The 19,437-nt window shown below is 42.6% G+C and overlaps 1 protein-coding gene across 1 annotated transcript in view; it reads left to right on the top strand.

Moving 5' to 3' along the window:
- TENM3 (teneurin transmembrane protein 3) overlaps nucleotides 1-19,437 on the top strand; it is a 181,564-nt gene that overhangs the window by 137,999 nt on the left and 24,128 nt on the right. Inside the window, exons 18-20 of the mRNA XM_007470027.1 lie at nucleotides 2,972-3,204; nucleotides 4,492-4,646; nucleotides 5,436-6,310. Coding sequence (XP_007470089.1) covers nucleotides 2,972-3,204; nucleotides 4,492-4,646; nucleotides 5,436-6,310 — 1,263 coding nt within the window. The remainder of the gene's footprint in view (nucleotides 1-2,971; nucleotides 3,205-4,491; nucleotides 4,647-5,435; nucleotides 6,311-19,437) is intronic.

The raw sequence follows: 19,437 nt of genomic DNA, 5'->3' as shown, positions 1-19,437 counted from the left end.
GGAGAGGCTGCAACAGTGAGAGGCCCGCGTACCGCGGAAAAAAAAAAAAAAAAAGAAAAGCTAGCACTTATTTTTTTAAACATTTTTAAATTTTTTAAATTTATTATTTATAAATTTATTTTATTTATTTTTGGCTGTGTTGGGTCTTCGCTGCTGTGCGCGGGCTTTCTCTAGTTGTGGCAAGCAGGGGCTACTCTTTGTTGCGGTGCACGGGCTTCTCATTGCGGTGGCTTCTCTTGTTGCGAAACATGGGCTCTAGGCACACGGGCTTCAGTAGTTGTGGCTCGCGGGCTCTAGAGCGCAGGCTCAGTAGTTGTGGCACACGGGCTTAGTTGCTCCGCGGCATGTGGGATCTTCCCAGACCAAGGCTTAAACCCGTGTCCCCTGCATCGGCAGGCGGGCTCTCAACCACTGTGCCACCGGGGAAGCCCAGCTAATGCTTACTGAGTACATACTGTGTGGCAGGCACTGTTCTAAGGATTGTACTTGTACTGGTTCATGTAATCCTCTCAGCATCCTATGAAATCTGCATTATTATCACCTTTACAGATAAGGAATCTGCGGCAAAGATAAGTTAGCTATCTTGCTCAAGGTCACACAGGTAGTGATGCAGCTAATGTTCAGACCTAGGCAATCTGGTCCAAAGGTCATGCTCATAGCTATACAACTGGCAAGAAAATAAAATGTATGTATGTATATTTACAACCAACTGTACAATAATTAGTATGTAATCAGGGAGATAGGAAAGACTAAAGAATCTCCCCAATGTCATGGCTTCCAAAGTAGACCCAGCTTGATTGAGTTGCAGCTCTTGTCACCAGCTGTATATACATACCTGGAAGATCAGCTCTGCCGATATCAGACTGATTATAGGGGGAGGGGAAAGCCTCTATAAAATTGCTCGGAATGTTATACTGATATGTAACTTTTCACTTCATTACAGAGTAATAAACTACCGCACTAAGGAACACCATATGTCTCGTTGCATTTAAAACGTCAGGCATCGGGACTTCCCTGGCGGTCCAGTGGATAAAGCTTGGCGCTCCCAGGGCAGGGGGCATGGGTTCGATCCCTGTTCGGGGGAACTAAAATCCCACATGCCGTGGGGCAGCTAAGCCCACCACACCTCAACAAAGAGCCCACAGGCTGCTATGAAAGATCCTACAACTAAGACCCGATGCAGCCAAAAACAAATAAATATTTTTTTTAATTTAAAAATAAAAATTAAATAAAATTAAATCTCAGGTATCAACTTATAAACATGATACAGTAACACTGAGCATGGCAAGTTGATCATCAGGTCTAACCCAGTAGTTCTGAAGGGCTTTTATGTCAAGTGGCTTTTTGCATCTCTTTATGAGTTCTTCATATCACTTTTCACCCTTTTCCCCTTTCCCTCATATCTACACACTCAAGACCTCTTGCTCTAACCTGTTTCTTGTCACTAAAAGATATTGAAGGCTGGAAAGGAGAATCTCAAGGCGTTCAAGCCTTTGTGGGTCTGGGTGTTCTCTGTCTACCAACATCACCGCCACAGAGCTTTCTAGAGCCCCAGAGGCCTCTACAGACCCCGTGTGTGGCCAGCTGTCCACTCTACCAGTGTGAGAAACACCGGCGAACACTAGAGCCTTTCACAGCAGAACCTTTCACAGCAGAACCTCGCAGGAGCAGAGTCAAGTGCACGTGCTCACCACTTAAAAAGAAGAGCGTTAAGTAGTGAGACCTGCTTCATTAGAACCTAACTAGTAATGAGAAAACTACTAAACCATTACTCAGGATAAATATTTTCATTTAGTTAGATTTATACTACATATTTTAAATATCTACATATAAAATAAATGGAAACAAGCACGTAAGTGTGTGTGTGTGGAGAGAGAAAGAGAATGAGAATAAAATCAGTAAAACCAATTTTGTCATCGAAAGATTTGTGGAATCTCGGAGATTCCTACCTGTTGATGTCTTTGTCAAGGTACCAAATCATTTAAACTCTTTTTAGGATTTTTTTCTCAGAAGGTAATATGTGCACACAGTACAAAATTACATTAATTCCAAGAATGTGGTGTTAAGTATATGTAAGGGGATTACCTTGCAATTTCAACTATATGTCATAATTTGTCCATTCCTTGCTAACGTTGGTCTTAACCGTTTTTACGGTAACGGGACATATTTTACATTTGCACTAATTTAGATTTATAAAATTGAGGTACTCTGTATTGTGAACAAATGTCTGTATGTCACCAAACTCATAGACACGTTTTAGAGGAGCTTAATTTTCAAATTTTAAAAATGGAAGTGATGAAACCCAGCATTCTGACTCATTGCGTTAGGCCACTAAGACTGCCTCCTTCTCTTGAATGGCCTCATTTTAGTATTTAACCCCATAGCTCAGAACAGACGTTGTCACTGCGTCAGATTACCTTTCTGGATTCCAGTAGAGCAACCCAGACAGACACAGCACTACTTTTTATTTTTTCAAAAAAAGTAATTTTTTGGAGCCAGGTGGTTTTGGTTTGATTGCAAGAGAAGACCCGAGATTTCCCTACCGTGGGATGCAAGTAAAATCACTAGTATGTTAATACTTCACTGGTGAGTTTGGTAGAGACGCCCAGTCCCCTGGAATAAACTTGAAGCCTATCACTCAAAGGCTGGATCGAACCTTAATGGCTTTGCATTGAACCAAAAAGATTCCGAGAACTTGCTTCTTTGTTTCAGGCTGGAAGCATGTTGCCTTGTAAAGGTGATTGTTTCTAAGATGGCCGTTTCCTAAATTGTTAACTCCTCAGCAACAGACAAGGAAGGAAAGCAGTCACATTAGAGGTTGCCACCAATTCTTCCAGCCGTTGATCCGGGGGGGCGGGGGGAGGGTCTCGGTTTATAATTAGTTTCTCATCAGCTGTTTTATTTTGCTTTCAATTTCTGTGTTTTAGGAGTAACTTTCTTTGTGATGTTTATGTATCATCTTTCTTTACAGCAGCAGCCCAGCTCATAGATACTACCTTGCAACTGATCCAGTCTCAGGGGATTTGTATGTTTCTGACACTAACACTCGCAGGATTTATCGCCCGAAGTCACTCACGGGCGCAAAAGACTTGACTAAAAATGCGGAAGTGGTTGCAGGGACAGGAGAACAGTGCCTTCCTTTTGATGAAGCCAGATGTGGGGATGGAGGGAAAGCTGTGGAAGCCACACTCATGAGTCCCAAAGGTACTGGCATTTATCAATTTGAGGATTTCTTTTTATTTATAAAAAAAAAAAATGTGGAAAATCCAGTTAGTGCCTGACTGCGTTTCATGCTGAGTCTAATATTTTACCCTCAACTGTTCTGGAAAGCTGTTCACATCTAGTGTTTTTAAAAGCTATTTAGTGTGAAACTGCTAGAATCCCAAGTTGATTTTACAGTAAGTATTAGGTTCTTGGCATTTTTTATCGTACCATTTTTTTTCAGCTTTTGAAAGAATCAAGCAACTACTCGATATCATTCAGGTCGCATCCTGTTCAACTTCAAGGAAGTATCTGAATTCTTTTTTTTTTTTTCCATTGTCCTGGAATTTCTTTGTCATGAATGAGTCCCGGGCCTCCTTAAAAGCCATCACTGGGCTTCCCTGGTGGCGCAGTGGTTGAGAGCCCGCCTGCCGGTGCAGGGGACCCGGGTTCATGCCCTGGTATGGGAAGATCCCACGTGCCGCGGAGCCTATGCGTCCGGAGCCTGTGCTCCGCAACGGGAGAGGCCTCAACAGTGAGAGGCCCGCGCACCGCAAAAAAAAAAAAAAAGCCATCACTAAGCAACCCTATTAGCTCTCACCCAGTTTGGAGCTATTAAACTTCTGTTTCTATGCCATGGGAAAAAATGCTGTGAGGAATTTCTGGAGGTAACAAGGGCTAAAATTCTATGTGATGAAGGTTTCTAGCTTTTAAACCAGTCAGGACTGACTCCTTCCTCATGTTTTATGCCATTCATTACAGTGTTTTTTGGTTTGAGGCTTTGTGTTTTTTGGGTTTTTTTGGTTTTTTTTTTTCATTATAGCTAGATACTATTATGTGAACAAGGACTGGAAAAAAAGTATTTGTTGTGCTGAGTTATTCATACTAGCAAATTTCATTATAACAAGGTCAATAAAACACTAACCTTGGCTTAGATCTGTTTTTGTTAGAATATAAAGTTCAGTGTAACAGAATATGACCTGTTTCTATAATTTATAGATGACAACACTGTACAGTGTTTATATTTAAAACACAGTACTACCTATATAATTCACACACGAAGGACAGATTCTTACAAATTTCGTTTCTTTATTACATTTTACCCTTATACGTAACATGAATGCCTATGTTGGGTTTTTCCTAATGTGTTTGCAATCTGCAGTCTTAACTTGCTGTCTACTGCCCATGTTATCACTGGGGTTAAATGTTGAGTTTCGTGATGGGCCTGAACATTTAATTAAAATTAATCACGTTTGAAAGATTAATAACTGTTACTTCTCTTGGATACAGGAATGGCGATCGATAAAAATGGATTAATCTACTTTGTTGATGGAACCATGATCAGAAAAGTTGATCAGAATGGAATCATATCAACTCTCCTAGGATCTAACGATCTGACTTCAGCCAGACCTTTAACTTGTGACACGAGCATGCACATCAGCCAGGTAGTGAAAACATTACGCCCAATTGTCTGCTTTTCTTCTAAGTGACTTGATTTACTGGGTCAGTACACTATGATGACACTGTATTAACCGCGCGTGGCACGGGCATCAGTCGTTGTGGTAAAGCTGTTCCATTAAAATGTGTCTCAGGAGCTTAATGAAAAGTTATTTTCTTCTCCAGTTCTGCATTTGAAGAATTCAGTGAGATACAGAACAGTTATCACTAAGACGTGCTAATCATTTGTAATAAAATACCAGTAAAGTAGCAGCATGCAGATATTCCAAAAAGAACAAAACAGCTTAAATCTCTAATCTTTTGATTGCGTGAGGTCCTTAAGTAGTAGAGAGAACCCACTAGGATTAGTCCTCAGGGACTTATATTTAGAATTAGAAACTTTACTTTTGGCCTGATTAAAAACACAAGGGAACACTAATGTATTCATAACCTAGAAAGCCCCGCACTGGGTGATTGTTACTGCTAAAAGGAACAAGTATGTTCACATCTCATTGATATGTGTTAACTCACGACTTATGATTCATTTGCTATTTGGCTAGAACTTGCAAATCTTTCAATGAGCTGCATTTTTAAATAAAATTTTATTACCTACATTTGTCTCCACTCAAAACTTTTTAAATTTATTTCACCGTATCTATTTTAAAAACAATTTTTAAACAGTTTACCAAATCAATGGTAATTTCCCCAGATTTTCCCAGTAAATTTCTAATTTACTCTTCTGGCAAGTTAACAGCAGCTCAGTAACTGAGTAACCAGACCATTTCTTTTTCATGAAGGTACGTCTGGAATGGCCCACTGACCTAGCCATTAACCCTATGGATAACTCCATTTATGTCCTGGATAATAATGTAGTTTTACAGATCACTGAAAATCGTCAAGTGCGCATTGCTGCTGGGCGGCCCATGCATTGCCAGGTGCCAGGAGTGGAATATTCTGTGGGCAAGCACGCAGTTCAGACGACCCTGGAGTCGGCTACTGCCATTGCTGTGTCCTACAGTGGGGTCCTGTACATCACTGAAACCGACGAAAAGAAAATTAACCGGATAAGGCAAGTCACCACAGATGGGGAGATCTCCCTGGTTGCTGGGATACCATCAGAGTGTGACTGCAAAAACGATGCCAATTGTGACTGCTACCAGAGCGGAGATGGCTATGCCAAAGATGCCAAACTGAGCGCTCCGTCCTCCCTTGCCGCCTCTCCGGATGGTACCCTGTACATTGCAGACCTAGGAAACATTCGGATCCGGGCTGTGTCAAAGAACAAGCCTTTACTTAACTCTATGAACTTCTATGAAGTTGCCTCTCCAACTGATCAAGAACTCTATATCTTTGACGTCAATGGCACTCACCAGTATACCGTGAGTTTAGTCACTGGCGATTATCTGTACAATTTTAGCTACAGCAATGACAATGATATTACTGCTGTGACTGACAGTAACGGCAATACCCTTAGGATTAGACGGGACCCAAATCGGATGCCAGTTCGAGTGGTGTCTCCTGATAACCAAGTGATATGGTTGACCATAGGAACAAATGGATGTTTGAAAAGCATGACCGCTCAAGGACTGGAATTAGTTTTGTTTACTTACCATGGCAACAGCGGCCTTTTAGCCACTAAAAGCGATGAAACTGGATGGACAACATTTTTTGAGTAAGTAAATCAAAATTCTACTCTGATTGTAAAATACTGTGATATAATAATGTAATCTAAAATAATAACAGTATAATCCTTTTTCTGTTTATTTGTTCGTTTTTATTGAAGTATAGCTGGTTGACAGTGTTGTGTTAGTTCCAGGTGTGCAGCAGAGTGACTCAGTTATACATACATATATATGTATATATATTTCTTTTTCAGGTTCTTTTCCATTATAAGTTATTACGAGATATCGAATAGAGTTCCCTGTGCTATACAGTAGGTCCTTGTTGTTTATCTATTTTATGTACAGTAGTGTGGATAATAATAGTACAATCTTAAGGGCAAGTGGGATTCAGCTTTTTGGGGGGCCTGGAGCTTCCGTAATTTGGGGATCCCTTTTTCTGGAAAAAAAAAAAAGACAAAATTAGACTCAGGGCCTTGGAAGGGACCCAGGCAGGTGGGGAGCCCTGAAGCTTACTTAAGTTTCATTACCATCGAGGTCAATCTACCTCTGCTTAAAGATTAACTTAATATTTACTTCATACAGACCTAATATATTAGCAGCAAACTTTGGGGGACATACTGCAGCCTTGGCTTTAGGCAAAAGCTTTGGGGGTTCATATTTGCCCGTGTGTGCTAAAGCTGACTGTTTTGGGAGTTGTCACTGAAGGGAAACTTTAAAAACATTTACAGTGAACTTGGCTGAACCCATCAGCACCACAAATAGAAGGGCTTAACTTTTTATAATCAGTTATTGGAGAATCTAAACTCCACCTATAAGAACCTTACCACTAAATGCAAATCAGAAATAGCTGGTCACTCTGAAAGCATATGAAAAAGTAGAAAGAGCATCCAGCTGGGGTATATTCCACTAAATTTGTGGAGGAGTGGCCCAGGCAACGTGCTCTTTGAACAGTCACATTTTGTGACTGTGTAAAATCACTTTCCATTACTTGTTCATTCCACTAACATTGCACAAATCATAAGGGGAAATTAGATGTGCAGAGACGGCATGCTGACAAATGCAAAATACTCCTGGAAATGAATATTGAGTTCCTTAGTGTGACGTTCTCGATGAAATGCAGAAGCAAATGCACTTTCTGTAGGAACACAGCTCCAAAATTATGATAAAAGTCAGTAGAAAAATATGATCCAATGTACAAATATTTTCCATACAACTTTTCTGGAATAGAACTTAACACATTAGGCTTAGTTCTCTTGTAGCTTGGATTGCTTTTCTTTTTTTGACAGATTCCCTTTTCATAAAATGAATGCTACCCAGCAGCATGATTTCGTCAGCGGAACAAACCTTTGCAATTGAATTACATTAAAATTCTGTTCTTAGCATTCCTTTTGCTCATTTTAGGATCACAATAGGAAAGGAATAAATTGGAAGTTAATGGCAAGCACTTCCTTTCAGAGTGATAGCAGGCTCTGTTGCCAAAGAGGCGGAAAAAAGAGTACAGTAAAGATGCTCCCATCAGATGAGACTGGGCAGGAGAGCTGCTCTGATTATAAGATCTTCAGGAAATGATGCTGGCATTTGTAGGGTTTTGGTTTAAAAGCAGGGGCGAAAATAGAGAAATAAGGTTTTAGTACAGTCTAGGACTCAAGCTCTGCTCTGTGAGCCATTTTTGAATGTGTTCTTGTTTGTTCCCGGGAATTGGCAATGCACAGAAGTTCGTCATGTGGGTTACTACTGACGCGTGAATTGCTGCAACACGTATACAGGTTCACTCATGACCTACAATGAGAAATGGATATACTCCATTTGTGGGGTTGATGTGGGATAGTATAAACAAATTTGGGATTTTTACTTTTTTAATATTATGGTACACAAAGAAGACACATTTCTCTAGTACTAAACACTCTCCAAGAATTTCAGACTTAGTGAAGAATCAACATGACTGCTAAGGTGGAGGTTGAGTTGGCAAAAACCTGTCTTGTGAATATAATGGGCAAAGCACTGTTCGCAAGAATGAAAGTTTTTAATTAATTAAAATAAGTCACAATGATATTTGCACTAATACAGACCCATTACACGTCATATTTAAAGTATATCTGTTAAGTCTTACAACTAGATAAATTACAATAAAGGCAACTATCCCAAAAAGCATTATTGACGTATTCCACCAAATGTAAACCTCATAATTATATACACACACACACACGCATATAAACATGTGTTTGCTATAACTTAAGAATATAGTAGTTTACAGTACTTGAGAAACAGCTTTTCTAATAAAAGAAACAGAAATGTTGCTTTCAAAAAACAGTGTTTTTGTTAATTTTCCTTTAGATGTCTGCAGCAAAGACATGATTTAAAAATTTCCAAGAAACATTTATGCACTTTGCAAAACAGTGTATTACTGTACAAGACAGGGAAAAAAATAGAGCATTTAACCTAAGTAATTCAGAATCATCATATCAGAATGACAAATGATCATTTTTTTCTTTCTGTACATTCTTATAATTTAGCCGTGAATGAGCAAGGGTCCACCCTTTCTAAGGGTGAGAAACGTTAAAACACGTTGAAAAGTAAGTGCGTAAAGGAGTGTCATCATCGGGCAGCCCCTCCGAAAGCACCCTCTGGATTCTGACAGAGTGGCCCCTTTCTGTCTGTGTAAGTCTGAGGTTGTTGATGGATACACTCAACCCCCCACCTCTACTCGTCAGAGCCTTGACAACAACAGTTTCTGCTTATTCTGTGCTGACTTGGATATATGAGACTGGATGTGAAGGTTCTAGAAGAGCCAGAGGGGACTCTGAATCCCTGCCAGGCTTCCTTGGTGTTTGTTGTTACTAGTGAGCTGGCAGACTCCCAGAATCCTAGTACATGTCTGTAATATTTCCCCTCACATTCTTATAGTACTACATGTCTAATTTAGACCTTTTAAGGGTACTTGGTACTTTCGTAAAGAAGGGATGTGAGAGGTTTGACAATGGTCACAGTTTTACCAAAATCACAAGGAGATTATGGGGGGAAAAAAACACACTTCACAGTTGAAAAACACCTGTTTTCTATGACTTTTGTGACAGTAGTTCCTAGATCTGTTACATGCTGTATCTATCTTTATGTACAAACGCCTTGCAAAGAAAGATAAAACTTTTCAGCCCAAATTCCCATTTGTATGTGTCCAGCTTTCTAGCTAGTCTAGTGTCTAAGAAGCCTTGAGATTAAAGCTTTATCGGTTAGAAACAGATGGGAGCGGACCTGGGATCAATAAATTGCCGCCAATAAAAAGTGCCGTCACTGCAGTTTCTACCAAAGAAATTTTTAAAGAGAATTAGCTGAAATTGTTTACCTGACATGTTTTAATTTCACTTCTTTTTTTCTTAGTGCAAACTTTCATTTACCGTCAGCATGTCACTGTCTTGCGACACGTGTGTCACAGAATGTACAGAATGAAATGTGAAAGTATTTTCTAAAATGCAAGCTGTGCCATTATCTCTGTGGCTCCCACGGCTCCTGGAAGCTAGCAGTGCATGTAGAACGCTCCCAATAGCTATTTGTTGAATGAAGGAATAGAGGAGTAAACCAAGTATGTGGTCAGGTGAACGGTTATTTATAGAGAAGAGGCTGATGAAACCTAGAGCTGCCTCCGTTGGGAGAGTATCGTGTAAACGTTTGCCTTCTGAAACAGTTCAGACTTTTCCGTACCAAGAGTTAATGCTGAAAATATTAACACTTCTCATTTTGTTGATTTTTGGAAATATATTTACCTACTATTACACATTTACTCTCTTTTGCTTTATAAATTAAGGACTTCCTCAATTGACCTTGTTATTACAATAATTAACGAAAATTAAAACTTCATACTGGTAGCACTTTCTTCTGAAATGTTGGGATTAAAGAGTTAAAGACAGAAAACATTTCCCATATGCAAATACCGTTAAAGTGTACTGTTGCCCCTGGTATCGGGAAGGATGGCTCTAGGAAAAGGAAACCCGACTCTCAACTTGAGAGTCTCATCAGTCACCAATAAAATAGGGTGACTTTTTTGGGTTCACTGGTAGTTTGCAAAGCACAAGAAACCTTCATTTCAGAAACTAGAGATACCGTCTTTGGCACAGCAATTTCTCTCCGTGTTACTTGTGATTTTTGTGTCCCTACTGTGATTTGTTAGGGAAGTGGCCAGTGTTCTTAGACATGCTACAGACGGTGTGATAGGAAGACGGGTGTCAGGTAGTCTATGACTCAGCTCTGAAATCCCTGAGTTAGACTAATATGTTTCACGAGCGGAATAATTATTTGTTGCTAATTGAATAAGCCATCTTGCCTCAGACCTCCTCTTCCATTGACTTGCTGGGCGGTAGAAAGGATGTCCATCTGGCTCTGGGGTCCCCTTGTCTGAGGACCCTGTGATGAGCCTACTTACCCCCTCCACTTAGTATTAGGGAGTATTTTGTGCTGGTCTTCATACCATTTTAAAACAATTATCACACGTTATAATTCCTTAGCTAGAGTAATTCCAGGGAGACCCAGAAGATCTTACTTGCTAGAAATCTATTATTTAAAAAGTTCATAGCCAGAGTGAAACCTCAGTTCTTACACTTGAATGCACACAAAAGCAAACCCAGTGTATTGAATTGGGCAATTGAGTAAAGTATTTAATGACTAACGGCATTTCACAGTTCTCTGCTTGCTTACCCGATAAGATACAAACCGTGCGGGCATATCTAGAGGCTCTTCTGTCTGCTTAGAGAAGACAACATGGAAAAAAAACCTCTGAGTTCTGGCTGACGTGTTCGTGCGCACAGCCGGGTTGGTGGCAGTTTTCTCTCTTGGGACTTAGAATATTTGGAGCTTTATGTGCCCGGGGCCGACTGTGGTCTTTCGTGAGCTCTATTCAGATTCACGGAGCAAATAAATGAGTTTCAGCTCTTACACATTTATGTAGGTGTATATGGGTCTCCAGCTTCTCATCTGGGTGCTTTATTGTCCCTCATTCGAGCTGAGCGATTTCAGAATGAGCTTCTTAACTGTTTCTTTATAATGAACGTAACCCCGAGCCCACGACAGCTCCACAGCTGCCACTGACATCGGTTCCGATCGTCTGGGAGAAGACGGAAAAGGGGATCTCAGAGAAGGAGAGAGAGGCAGCGTAAGGCGTAACTGGGCTTCAGATCCAGAGCAGTGAGCAAAGAGCGCAGGTAACCTAGGAGAACTCAGTGATGGTTATTCCCGGTCGGGAAAGATGTGTCCGGTCCCCTTGACACTGAATCAGGCCTAAATAGCTGGACATCTGTGCCGGGCTGTGTTCTCTTGATGTGTGTGTGTGACTATGATAGCTCATGATAGAAGAATCACAGAGGCATCTTCCATGGGACAAAACTGAGAAGATAACCTTTCCCTTGGTAGGCATCTGACATCAAACCCTAAAAATTCAAACGCTGAAATCACGTGTCATTGCTATTTCTGCCCAAAATTGCGTTAAAACAAAGCAACCCATTTTACAAATACATTTTCTAAAACTGGTGCCCAATTCCTCTCCTTTATTTTCCTTTTTCTCTTTCTTTCCTCATGGAAGAAAAAATTTGCTGCATTAAGGATGATTTTAAGAGATTTTATCAGCAGATCACTTAAATTCATGGGAAAATGCTGTGCTTGATTTCCATTTTTGCTGTTTTGTTTAATTGTTTAATAATTTTGCTTTAAGTTTGTAACCAGAATGTATAGTCCCAGGGACATCAGTAAAAAAAAAAAAGTGTGTAGCCAATTGAATAATTGTACATTTTTGTACATTTCAAACCCTAACCTGAACGCTACTAAGGCAATGCTTTTACTAATGCTTGATTTAATCCAATTTTCTTCTGCAAAAACCTAGTTTTAAGTTAGATGACCTGATAGCATCATATCTGGGTGTGTCAGCAACTTCCCTTACACAGTGATTGTCAGATGATTTACTTACTCTAAGACCAAGTTATATACACCAGCCATTTTAAAGGGTTGTCTGATAACAGGGCAAGAAATCTACACGGTGACAACCGGTGAAAGGGAACTTTATTATTTTATAATAACAGAACTGAAGATGGACAGTTGGGTCTTTTCCAGAGACTGTCCAGCATCTCTGACTGATTCCTATGATATCAAAATAAAAGCAACCTCAGCATCCCTCCCTCCAGGCTACCCTAACTCCTAGACTCCCAGAAGACGCCCCTTGCCTGTGTTCCAGGATCCTGGCTTCAGAATATCTTGAGGTGTCAAAGCAGAGCTAATATGGACTCTGTTCTCTTCTGGACTCCATCCCAGGGTTGGGGGAGATGACCTAGGAAGGAGATAAGATGATTGGGGAAACCATCATCCCTGATTCCTCATAGCATCCCTCCCATCCATCCCTAGATTCTTCCATGTAACAAAGTGAATCAGCTATACATGTACATAAATCCCCATATGCCCTCCCTCTTGCGTCTCCCTCCCTCCCTCCCTATCCCCCCCGTCTAGGTGGTCACCAAGCACCGAGCTGATCTCCCTGTGCTATGCGGCTGCTTCCCACTAGCTATCTGTTTTACGTTTGGTAGTGTGTATATGTCCATGCCACTCTCTCACTTCGCCCCAGCTTCTCCCTCCCCGCCGTGTCCTCAAGTCCGATCTCTATGTCTGCATCTTTATTACTGTCCTGCCCCTAGGTTCATGAGAACCATTTTTTTTTTTCAGATTCCATATATAATCTGAGGTTCTTAAGGTGAGACCCCTAAAGGTACGAAGCAAGGTGAGCAAGCCGAGGCGGGGTGCTCCAGGCCAGAGGAGAGCATTTCCTTGGGAGGCAGAGAGTGGTAGGTCTTAGAAAGAATGTGCAGCTCAGAATGACAAGAGCATAGAGTATGTGTGAAAGTAGGAAAAAGAAAGTAGATGGAGATCACAGTTTTGATCAAGCAGGGCTTAACCTGACCACCTGGTGATCCTGGGTAGACAGGCTTCCCATGAAGGAGATTACCAGGAAGGCAACATGGTTCATCTGGGGACGATATAAGGATGGATTGAATGTAGAAAAGTAGGAGGCTGAGAAAAGGGGGAGAGAGGAGTTAGGAGACAGTAAATCTAGTTGGGAGGTGAAGGCCTGACCCACAGATGGGCACTGAAATTACAGAGAAAGAGGTGGTTAGTCATTAGGAAATGAAATATAACATGGTAACCGAATGCAAGAGGGGAGGGAAAAGAGAATCTGCTGACCTAGCGACCAAGTGGGTAGGAAATACAGGGAGGACGCAGGTTGGTAGAAACAGATGAGCTCTGATTTGGAAATTATGGCTTTGAGGGGACCATAGTCCAGCCCAGCATGTGTTCGGAAACAGCCAGTGAGAACTCAGGGCAAGTCAGTTCTAGAGACGTGGGCATGGGGCCCGTGGAAAGAGCTGAGCCCCAAGTGTGAATGAGATCTAGCTGGGGCGGGGGGGGGGGGGGGGGGGGGAGTGTGAATATATGAATTTACAGACTAGGGTTTCCTATGGCTCAACAATGGAGACAGTACGAGTGTTCACACTTCAGGGTCGCCTTTTCTGCTACTGGATGCCATCCCCTCGATTATTGATGCCATCAGATCTGGGCCTCGCCTTGTGTGTTACCTCCCCTTCTGTATTTGTCCCCTCTTTTCTCCCTCATGTTCCTTAACTGCCTACGTCTGACCATCCCTCTGCTTTCCCTCCATCCTCACACTTTCCACGATAGTCACTTTCTCTCATAAAGCTTGTGAATAGACAGCATTTTAGTCTAAATGTTATTTCATCTTAGATTCCCAGTCTACCCACTACATCTATTGTTCTTCCTCCCGGTCCTTCCTTATTTCCAAAGCATTGACATCCCGTTAGTTCCTTGATGCCTCTTTCTCTCTGTTCTCTATTTGCTGTCTTTTCTGAGAAGCAGCATAAGCTGATTGGGAAAAGGCATTCGGTTTGGAAACTAAGAACCTGGGTTCCAGCCTGACTCTGTCACTTACTCCCATCTGTGTGACTCTGCACAAGGCATGGCCCCTCTCTAAAATTCTGTGCCCTCACCTGCGAAATGCAAGGCTTCTTAGTAATTAAAAATTCTTGCCTACTCTAAAAAAATGTGTGATTCTGCCATTTCTCCCCAACTTTTCCTAGGTCCCTGTCAAGGCTGATTCCAAAAGAAACAACATTTAGGAAGTTACCAGATTTCTTTTGCTAAAATAGTGTGGCATTTCAGCCAAACCTGGTATCTATTATGCCGCTGGTAGTCATAGCAATTTACAATAATAAAATTTCTCTTTCCAAATGGGCTTCATACTTTTATTTTAACCTTTCCAGCTTTACCATAAGTCTTTCAAATCCACCTTGTCCTCACTCACTGCACAGCCATTTCCTGGGTGGGTCTCAGTGAGTGGCCAGGATACAAAGAGGAGAGCTCCAGAGAAGGGTGGGTTTGTCCTCTGAGCGCTCCCGGGCCCCGTGGAATCAATCAAGGAGGACGAGGGCATGCACAGTTCTGTCTGGCAGATTCTTTGGAACAGAAATTTCCCTGACATCCCCTCTCCAGCAAGTCTACATTTCAAGACCTGGCCAAGACCTGTTATCTAAACAAATAAGACGTGTCCCGCTCGTTGTTTCAACCTTCTGTAGTCAATAAACATTTTCTGAATGGTTTAAATAAGATCCTCTCTTAATGAGGGCTCACCCACAATCTTTCAAACCTCGAAGGGAACTAATTCTGGAATGTCCTGACTCGGATCCCTTTGTCTCAAGGCCTGTGAATTTCAGGGCTGGTCATTATCACTTCATCAGCTCTCCCTGATACGGTGATGACCATGGAAGGAAAGAGGCACTGGGCCACTTTTCTTGAATTCGATCTTTGAAAAATATGGAAAATATTGAAAAATGTCATATCCATGACCATCTGTCACTGGACTCAGTGTTCAAAGTAAGGGCGGGACCAGAGGTGAGAAAGCAAAGATCTGCCTTTGTCTGTGGTCTTCTGAACTCATGTTATCTGGGTGTTGCCAAACAGAGGATAGTGGCTTGACTGTAGGCCGCTGCCCAGAGGATAGTGGCTTGACTGTAGGCTGCTGCCCAGAGGATAGTGGCTTGACTGTAGGCCGCTGCCCTTTCCGGGTTTATGAAGCAAAGCAATGGCCAGAATTTTGCCCCATCGCAAGACCTCTGAATAAAATGCAACAGCAGCAGAGAAATGTAAGTGTGTGTTAACCCCTCTTTCCGCTCCCACCCTTGCAGTTCCACCCGTTCTCATCAGGGTCCTCTTAGCACTGGACACAAACATCATGTAAAATAATACCTTCTTTTGTCTTTCTTAGTTTGCATCTTCCGCGTTATTTTTGGTAATGTGTAGGTAGCAGACAACTAAGTACCAGATGAACCAATGATCTAAGAGTTGGTTGATTGCTCTACTCCCCTTGAGGACGGAAGCATTTTGCATTTTCTCTTCAGAACCTGATTTTTTGAGGATTTCTAACTGACAACATTGCTCCTGAATTCAAAGAAATTATGATTTGCCTGTGAGATCACTGTTAAAATATACAAACCTCAGTTTCGTTCCCAGAATACTTAAACGTGAATTCTTTTTTTTTTTTTTTTTTTTTTTTTTTTTCCTTGCGTTATGCGGGCCTCTCACTGTTGTGGCCTCTCCCATTTGTGGAGCACAGGCTCCGGACGCGCAGGCTCAGTGGCCATGGCTCACGGGCCCAGCCGCTCCGCGGCATGTGGGATCTTCCCGAAACGGGGCACGACCCCGCGTCTCCTGCATCGGCAGGCGGACTCTCAAGCACTGCGCCACCAGGGAAGCCCAAACGTGAATTCTTTTGATATGAGTGTTACAAATCTCAGTATTGCCGTTAGAGTTCCGGACCGTCCACCACGAGAAGTTTAAGTCAGGTTCTGTTCTGGTTTTGCTGTTTGCCCACGTCCTTCATCAGGAATGCAGATCCAGGAATGATTTGTGCATGATTTTGTTATGATGAGGTTGGTAATTTTGTTCTGCTTTACCACAATCACAGATAAGAAGTTATTACGGGTTAGCATTGTGAAAAATGTATTGCCGTGCAGATGGGGGGGGGGGGGATTTTGTTTGGGTTTTTTTTTTTTTTGGTTTCGCAGGCTGTTAAACAATGAAAGGACATGGATTAAAGGAACTCTGATAGATGGGAGAAAAGATTCTCCCTCTGTGTCAGGGGGACAGTGGGGGAAAGACAGGTTGATTACGTCTTTACTGGGAATCCTTACTGGGACTCAAGTCTAAAAGCACACAGATGTAGCCCCACTAAGCAGCTTATTCTGGATGGCCCTGGGGAAGACGCGGAAGAGCCAGCCATGACTGGCACCCATCCAGACCAACACCTCCTGGTGTCTCAGTTTCTCAAGACAGGCTGCTTTAGACGAGAGAAACCAGTCAAAGGTGACGCATGCATTTAGCTGGCGTCCATTCCTGTACAGGTGAAGAGAATAAAGGTCCGGGAGAGGAGCGTTGCCAACATTTTAGGAGTAAATACATACATTTGTCTCACCTTTGAGACCAGTTCAGCATCAGGCTGAATCACAAGGCACTCAAAAGAGCTGCCCCTCTCAGGGCGATGACTGCCTCTCTTCACTGGTTTGCTTTCTTCTCTAAAGCCCTGCTCTGATGAACACAGATTTTTTTCTCAAAAACAGAAGGTAATTTTAGAAATGAAACATTTGATTAAAGAAGCCATGGGACTTCCCTGGCGGTCCAGTGGTTAAGACTCAGCGCTTCCACCGCAGGGGGCTCAGGTTCAATCCCTGGTCGGGGAACTAAGATCCTGCACGGTGTGCAGGGAGGCCAAAAAAAAAAAAAAAAAAAAAAGCCGTGTTATGGGGAAGCACTGAAGACAACAGATAATCCTGTTGAGTTTTAAAGAAAACTTGTTACCTTTGTTGAATGATGTGAGTTGACTCTACTGTAATGTGTCAACTGAGTTGAATGTTTGCTTTTGAACAAGACTTTTTCTGGGTAAGAGTTAAAAGGCTTAGAACAAGCTAACAGACAACAGAAATAAGTTTATCAGATTTTTTAATGCAACAAACTACATGTTAATTGTTACCTTATTCTTTTTATCTTTAGTAGACACTTTTAAAAGAAAAGAAAATAATTTTGTTGTGTTTAACTCACCAACATGTGGTGTATAATGAAGACAGAACTATAATAAATTAGTTTTGTTCTGATGTTTTAGAACACTTGCAAAAAAAAAAGTTTTCAAGAACTTTGTTTCCACCTGAATACATTTGCGGTATCAATAGTCTATTGACCTTGGTTGGTGACAGTCTCAGTCAGTGTTTCTCTCCGTTGAGGAACCACTAGAAGATGTTTGAGCAGAGAAGTGTGGTACTCGGGGCGGGTTTCGGAAGATGGATTTGGTAGCCGTGAGTATGGGGAGAGGCGACAAGACCAGCTTTTGAAATTTAGGGTGGCTGTGGGAGTGGGAAGGTACGTGAGGGATGTTGTGAAGGGAAAGTGAAGAGTGGGGAACTTCTGTCTGTAAAGGGGGCGAGAGAGAAAATTTCACGTCCGAACAGAATCAGCGTCTTCAACTGAGAAGGTCTGAGGCTCTGGCTTTCCGGGGCATTTGTCGATAATCCCGCTGTTTAGGAAACGTAAAAAGAGATTTAAAAATATACCACAAAGGCTAAAACAGAAATTCTAGGCGAAGTCAAAATTAAAGACGAACAAACAGAGAAACATCAGTGAAGAGCATCGCAAAGGTCGTGGGGAGCCTGAGGGATTTGCCTTTTCCAGCAAAAGGGGCCTTTGTCAAGAGGGGTCAACCGGGAGAAAGAATGTGCTGTGCGATGAACTTGAAGCCGTGCGGCTGCGACCGGATGGTGGAAAGCGGGGCATCAAGGTGATGTTCTAGTCAGATTCCCTGGAGCCTATCGCACTGTAAATTCAAGAAGCTCGTGAAAGAAAACCATGTCTCAGATCTACAAGCTGGGCAGGCCTGGTTCACCAGCGAGGCCAAGCAACGTTCCGTAGAGCCGCCAAGCTGCGCGGAAGCAGAGAGTATGTCCAGAGGCGTGTGTTTGATGGGAAGGCCCCTGATAGCATCCGGGATCAAAGCTTTTCAGAGGACAGGCGAACATCGGCTGCTGCGTTGTTTTTCTGCTTTTGCCAGAGAAGGGATCGCCTGCCATGTCTGAAAGGCATCCTGGCCCCTTGTTCTGTCTCCCTCCCTTATCCGGCGTCCCCTGGCAGTTCTAATGGCTGCCATCCATCTTATTGCATTTCTGTTGTCATAGATGCGAATCTGTGCAGAAGTTTTCACAGATCCACAGTGAAATGGAGAAAATAAATAATGATGGGGAGAACATTTTCATAAAGCTTTACTGGTCCTTGTCAGGAACTTTCACCCTGAAAGTTAGGTCCTTTCTATCTGTGGCATGGGTAAATGGCCTTTCTTTATGAAATGATGCTAGTTATAGGTGAGGAGTTTTTATTTAAAAACTCTCTGTTGGGCCCCCAATTTTATTTTTTTGTACTGGTTTGTGAAATCGGCAAGTCTGGGAAGGATTCCCTGCTTGACGTGTCGCCCCGCCCCTGGGCTCCTTGCTTCCCTTTAAAACCTTCGTCACGGTCCCCAGTGATGAGCCTCCCTCTCCACCATATCAGGGGCCCTACGCGGGCCCTCCGCTTCAGTGGGCTCTTCTGCCCCCTGACCTCACAGCCCGTCCGTCCTCAGTCCTCTGCACCCTCTCCCTGGCTGTCTTCCTGGCTGGAATGTGTCCTGTGCCTTCCTTACTCACCTGTATAAACCCGCGTCGATTTCAAGGCCCAGCTTAGGTCCCCACCTTGACGTGGCCCTTCCCTGCTCTGCTCCAGCACGATCGCTCCATCACCTGCCCTCAGGGGGTGGGGGGACTCTGGACCACCAGACTTCTGATGCTCTGTGTACCCACAATCCCCTCACACTGTAAGTAGCCCACAAAGCTTATTCAGAAACTGGTAGGCTACTGGCGGGGTAGGTGCTCTGAGGGCCCTTCCGAAATAGCAGCTTTCCTGGCCGGCCCTGTGCGAGCCCTTCAGCCCTATTAGTGCCTTAACGTAGATGCAGCCACTCGTCTGAAGGTACAAATTGAGGACTTCCAGGGCTAAACTGTGAAACTGGGCCACTAAGATGCCAGCTTAACCCTCTGTCATTCTAACTGCACTGCCTACAAAG

This window comes from Lipotes vexillifer, unplaced genomic scaffold (genome assembly GCF_000442215.2).
Source record: "Lipotes vexillifer unplaced genomic scaffold, Lipotes_vexillifer_v1.1 scaffold1980, whole genome shotgun sequence".
Classification (NCBI taxonomy): domain Eukaryota; kingdom Metazoa; phylum Chordata; class Mammalia; order Artiodactyla; family Lipotidae; genus Lipotes; species Lipotes vexillifer.
The sequence above is the reverse complement of the archived record's forward strand: the minus strand, read 5'-3'. Positions and strand labels throughout refer to the sequence as shown.